Raw genomic sequence first — 6,000 nt, forward strand, 5'->3', positions numbered from 1 at the left:
TTGCTCACATTAATCTGCTAAGCTCTACCATCAATTGAACTTGGAGGAAAAGAATTGATAGTGTGTGATCAAGAGTTCAGGCCGCAGGTGGATGATACCAAAACATCTTGCAGGTCATGTGTTTTCCTTACCAAGTTTTAAACCATATACAGTCAGCTCTCCATACTCCTTGCTAATTGAAATTCTAAGAGATCAAGTCTTACTTGGATCGTCTATCCATAAATATAGAGATGCTGCCGTACAGTATAATAGTAGACTGAATAGAAAGCATAATATTGATGCATGCTTATCATCTTTTATTATCCATAGTCTGATATTTTTGCTGATACCTTCTCCGTAATACTTTGAGATCTTTTTCAAATATCCTTGATATTATCTCATTTATGAATTCAATGATGGAATCTTAATTAAATTACATGAATCAATATTTATGCATGTGTTATCACCCTTTTCCCAAACACTCTTCAAAGGTGTAAATAATATCTTAACGCCCAAACACTGAGGAATTCACCGGCAAAGAAGCCATGAAGGGTGAAGAGGTGTAAATTAAATAGAATGGTTATAATCTTTCAAGCACCTAGGATTCATTGGCAAAGATGCCATGAATGGTAAAGAGGTGGAGTTAATCTGCAAGTACGCATAAGAGAAATCAGTTATGATTAAATTAATTAATTAAGCATTCAATTTTGAAATCTTTAAAGAACATAATTATGTAATCACAGAGTGTGAAATGCTGGATGTATGTAATCCTTTTTTTTGAATAATTGATAGAGCCGTCTGCTCTGAGAATTCCGAATACCTGGGACTCACCCGGCTGTGTAGCCAAGGGGATGGGTGATGAGGTGAGAGAAAGGAATCATCAATAACATGAATCAGTATCAGATATAACAAAACAATGTTTATCATTTTTAATATGAATTAATTAATAACTCATGCATGAATTGTGATCTCCTGCTGCCAAGTTGTATGTTAAAATACCAGAATGCCTAGTGGATGGCAAGATGACCCTTGCCTATTTCGGGTAGGGAGGGCCTTTCTCGTTAGAGATCATCTGGGGATAAGATTTGGTCCGAGGTTGGGTGGTTAGGCTCCTGACAATGTTTCACCTCTCCGTAAGTTATCGGAGGTGCATCCGACAAAGATAAGTCATACATTCAATTGGTTGTCGGAAACAAGTATTATCACTTTTATGATTAATATGCAAGGAGGTAAGATTAATTGAGTTGTTTCATTGCTACACCTAGATGCAAGAGATAGATTTATGGATTGATTTCATTTATATGAAAATTGAATATAAGCATATTTTCTAATCTTGAATTCCTACAACAGTAAAGTAATTGGATGGAAAGGAATCAGAAGCCCTAATTGATTCAGAGTTAATTGGAACCCTAAATGATACAGTGGTATCAGAAGTCCTAACTGAATGAGTGGTATTGGAAGCCCTATTTGAATCAGTGGTATCCGAAGCCCTAAGTGATATCAAGATAACTGAAAGCCCTAAATGAACCAATGGTAAACGATGCTCTAATTGATACAGTGATATGTGATGCCCTAATTTTATATAGTGGTAATTATTGATAATTGTCAATAGATTTTGGTATAGTGGTATTGGAAAGAATTTCGTTATTTGATATTGTTATAGAGGTATTTGCGGACTAACCTAGGTGGTTGCAGAAGCATCCCTACATTGATTTATCGATTCAAATTCCAAGGTGCGTGGATATTACTTTCTATATTAAATTCCTTGATGGTGTTTTAAGTTCTTAGTTTAAAAAAAAATTGTCCAACTGATTTTAACGGTAAATCTTATTCACATGAACATGAATGATATCATTGTCTTCGTATGAAAATGAAATTATAACTGTATGTTAGTTGTTAATTAAGACCCGAGAAATCAGGTTACACCAAAGGGGGAGATTGCTGACATAACAGAGGGTGTGATGACGTTGGCATAAATGATGATGGGAAGAAGTGATGATTTGACTGCATGATGATTAGTCATCGCGTTGTCATTGATGTCAACTATTGACCTAGTGTTCTTGGCAAGTTGCCAAATGTAGTTGAGTGTTGTAAAGAGAATAAGGTGTATGATGCAGCTGGTGAAGAGAAGAATAAGATGACTGGTAAGGTAACAGTGCAACTACTATGAGCAATTAGTGATAATCGATAGGTGATTTGATTGGTTTATCAAATCCATAATGAATGAAGTGGAGCGATCACAGGATGTTGAGAAGGATGATGTTCACGAGACATTAATGCTGATATAGTTACGATAACAACTCATTATCATGACAGGTAAAGCATTTCCAGGATGGAAAGATGATAGCTGAAACAATTTTAGGTTAGACAGGTGACCTATGAAGCCATGACAGACAAGTTAAAGAAGAGATAGATAGGTCAAATAAGAGACAAACATGTTAACTGAGAATGAGTTCTTGAGTAACGATTGGTTAATTGGAATCAGTAATAGGTGACAAAGTTGTAGTGACTTGGGATGAGTTGATTGTAATCTAGTGACATGGATATACATGTGGAGGTGATGATTTGGCATCACAATGATCAAGATTGAGTTTGTGTACGGAATTCTAGAGGAAGCCCATGATAGGTCAAGACTCAAAACGTGTTTGACCGTTGGCACAAAATACCATGAATTACATATCAACCTTTTTGTTGCTCCCTAATAGTTACAACAGGTGAAATCCCTTAACCGGGTGGATCCTAACAAGTCCTCATTGTAAATCTTTTAACAGGGTGACACCTTTAGCTAGTGTTCAGAGTCCTCTAACGAGGTTACTTCTAACAAGGTAAAGCTCCTAACAAGGCTAGAGGTAAATCCCCTAACAGGGTGGTGCCTAACTGTGTCTTTGTAAACTCCTATTAGGGTGTACTTCAGGAGAGTGCAAATTATTTATGGGTACTAATCCTCACTGCAATCTTGATTCAATTTGGGTTTCTGTGTAACCAAAATCCTTGTGTCAAAATGTGTGAATGATTTCATGTGTTGGATGTTTTATTTGATGCATTAGGGGAGTTACCAGTTAGTGGTTTAAAAGGTGAAAAAGTGGTTTGATTTGCTGATTACTGATTCAGTCCCCCTCTCAGTAATCTAATCATTTAGGACCAACATAGGGAAGGTGTATTCTCTTTGAGGGAGATATCCAAGGGTTCTTTTCTGCCTGGTGGTGGAAGTGGGTGGATGGTGACAGAATGTTTCCGAGTTGTCACCAAGTCTTGGGAGGTCTCTTGCTTGGTGTTGGTAGGATGTTTCCCAGCTGTCCCCCAGATTCAGGGTCATCCCTGTGTACAAAAATTTCAATTTTCTGGGGGACACGTCCTGTGGAATTAATGACTGAAAGTAACTGGAGTTTATACATTTAGCTATGCTTGTACAAAATGATGATTAGTATAAATATAATATTTCTCATAAGCAATTTTATACTTGAATACATCAAATACAAGTAATTCTTGAACTGCTACATGGTCCATGTACTAAAACAATTGCTGATACACAGCAAAATCACAATACTAATCTCTTTATTTATGCCTCGTAACCAACATTAAGCATGCATCTCAAGTTTATGTTCAAGTATGAAATCTGGATTAGTAAGGTTACTGTCAATCATGTGCAGATCCTTGTTCTGCCTAATATTGCATGTGTGTATTGTAACTTAATTAGCTGGCAGAAACAAACTACCAGCTATAGTTAATCCATTTATCATATCCTAATTTTATGGGCGTGAATTGTCCAGGAACATCTTATCCCTTCTGAACTGGCTATAAAGTTGATTTCTCTCAGCATTTCGCATTTCAGATGCTAGAGCTAATAAATCAGTAATTAAATGGTAAACCAACTATGAAAAAATGTGCAGCATTATTTATTTTGCATGGTGCACTGCAGCATTTCTGTTCCGGCTTATGCTGTTCTAGGATTTCTGAAAATCTGTGTTGTGCAAACCTAATAAAACCTGCAATTTGGATGTAGCTAGGGGTTTTTATGCTCTTATACTATTTAAATTTCCTGTGGCAACAAAACTATATGCTTCCTCTCCCTTCTCCTCTCCCTTTCTCTAAACTTAGACAAGATCAATTATTTGGGTCTAAATAGGGCTATGTATATTATGCCATATTATTTTACTGTGTTGACAAATCTCTCTCTCTCTCTCTAAGCTTGAGCTGTGATTTGGGTATGGTTTGGGGCTTACGTGTTATTATACTATTTCATTTCTTTGTGATGACAAAACTATGTGTTTTTTATAAGATAATAAAACTGGAAATTATATCTTTGATCCATCACCTCTCTTTCTGTATAAGCTTGGCAAGTCCTGCAATTTGGGTTAGGAGTGTATGACTATATGCTATTATTCTTTATGAGTTTTATTTGTGGCAATAAAAATAGTTGTTTCTGTTGAAGGTACAAAAAACTGGAAATTATATCTATGATTGGTTATCCTGACTGGAATTCCCATTTGGGCTTGTTCACATGAAAATAAAACTAGTTATATTTGATAGTTGACCTTTGTTACTTACCTGTAGTACGTTCATGAAAATAACTAGAGGTATCTTTCTGTTTGTCCATATATGATAACCAACTTAGTTAATGGAAGACTGTATGCTGGTAAAGTACTCGTATGTGCAGTGTGCATCCAGGGAAGAGAGAGGCAGATGCACAGGCAAAGGGAGGGAGAGAGATTACATAAAACACTATTGTCTATGCTTTATATTCTGCATTATTATCTGTTAATGTAAATGAAAATATTATATGTTTGTGATACTGCTATAATTTTCATGCTATTGCCCATGTATCTGATACAACTTATCGCCTGAATCTAATTTATTCTTGTTCTCAGGCACATCCTTGGATTACTGATCAGGACCGAGAACAGCTATGTAAGCTCATGGATTGCCAGAAGCTATCACTGGAAGCTTGTACTCATGCTGCACAAAATGAAAGGCTTCCACTTAGGGTTGTTGTACAAGTATTATTCTTTGAGCAGATGCAGTTAAGAACTGCTATTGCAGGTTGTTTTCTAGTTTCTGAAAACCTTGATGCTTCACGACCCTCAAGGCAAAATGTGGGTATATCAAATGATGGGGCATTACCACCACAAAATGTACGTGGCGAGGGCCGTCCTAACATTATTAGGGAAAATCAAGTTCTTAAAACAGACATGGATATCATCCGAGCACGTGTTCTCGAGCTTGAAAAAGAATGTTCAAGCATGAGAAAGGAGATTGACAAACTCGGAAAAGGGAAGGGCCAGGGTGGTTCTGCATCAAAAACCCTTGGATTCAAGATAAAGTCTCAGTTTTGCAGCACAGAAAAAGATGCTATCAATAACCAAACTAATGAAGATACTGCAGAATCAGAACAACTTAGGCCCAGAAAATCAAGGCATAAACAGAGTCCTCACCTCCCAGATTGAGTTGCTTTTGATCCATCTTGATTTTACATAGCATTTTTTTGCATCAGTTTTTTGCACCTTGGCAAATATTGCAGCAATTATCAGTTTGGCCTCAGTTTTTGATTGTCACGTACTAGTTTCCAGCCATTTTGATGGCTTGTAATTCTATGTAATTTTATGTAAGAATTTATATCTGTTTATTCATTCATCTCTTTTTTTCCGTTTTTCTATATATCAATTTCTCAATGTTCAAACTTCAAAAGAGAAAAAAGGATTATAATATGTTCACCAATTACCAAATTAGGTCAAGGGGACTCCAAAGTAGAGATAGTACGATAGCTAATCAAGTGTTTAAATAGTTACTTATAACGAACAAAGTGTTTTTTTCTTTAAGTATAATGGAAGCAATAAAACCAAATAATAATTTACACCGAGTGCATGTAAATACACACCCATAAACACACGTTATCTTATATACACCGCATATCATGCTGGACATATTAATGAATGACTTCTATAATTGCCCATATCACACCTAAATAAATAATTGATGTGCTACCAAGGAATTTTAATGGACTAGTTAAAGATTAGTTACTTC

The 6,000-nt window shown here is 36.0% G+C and overlaps 1 protein-coding gene across 1 annotated transcript in view; it reads left to right on the forward strand.

The window, feature by feature from the left end:
• Nucleotides 1-5,622, forward strand: part of LOC149551012 (BTB/POZ domain-containing protein At1g30440-like) — a 43,740-nt gene extending 38,118 nt beyond the window's left edge. The window contains exon 4 of the mRNA XM_089786576.1: nucleotides 4,848-5,622. Coding sequence (XP_089642702.1) covers nucleotides 4,848-5,423 — 576 coding nt within the window. The 3' untranslated portion in view covers nucleotides 5,424-5,622. The remainder of the gene's footprint in view (nucleotides 1-4,847) is intronic.
• Nucleotides 5,623-6,000: the final 378 nt, after the last annotated feature.

This window comes from Cupressus sempervirens, chromosome 6 (assembly GCF_028749045.1).
Source record: "Cupressus sempervirens isolate cs-2001-9-10 chromosome 6, ASM2874904v1, whole genome shotgun sequence".
Taxonomy (NCBI): Eukaryota; Viridiplantae; Streptophyta; class Pinopsida; order Cupressales; family Cupressaceae; genus Cupressus; species Cupressus sempervirens.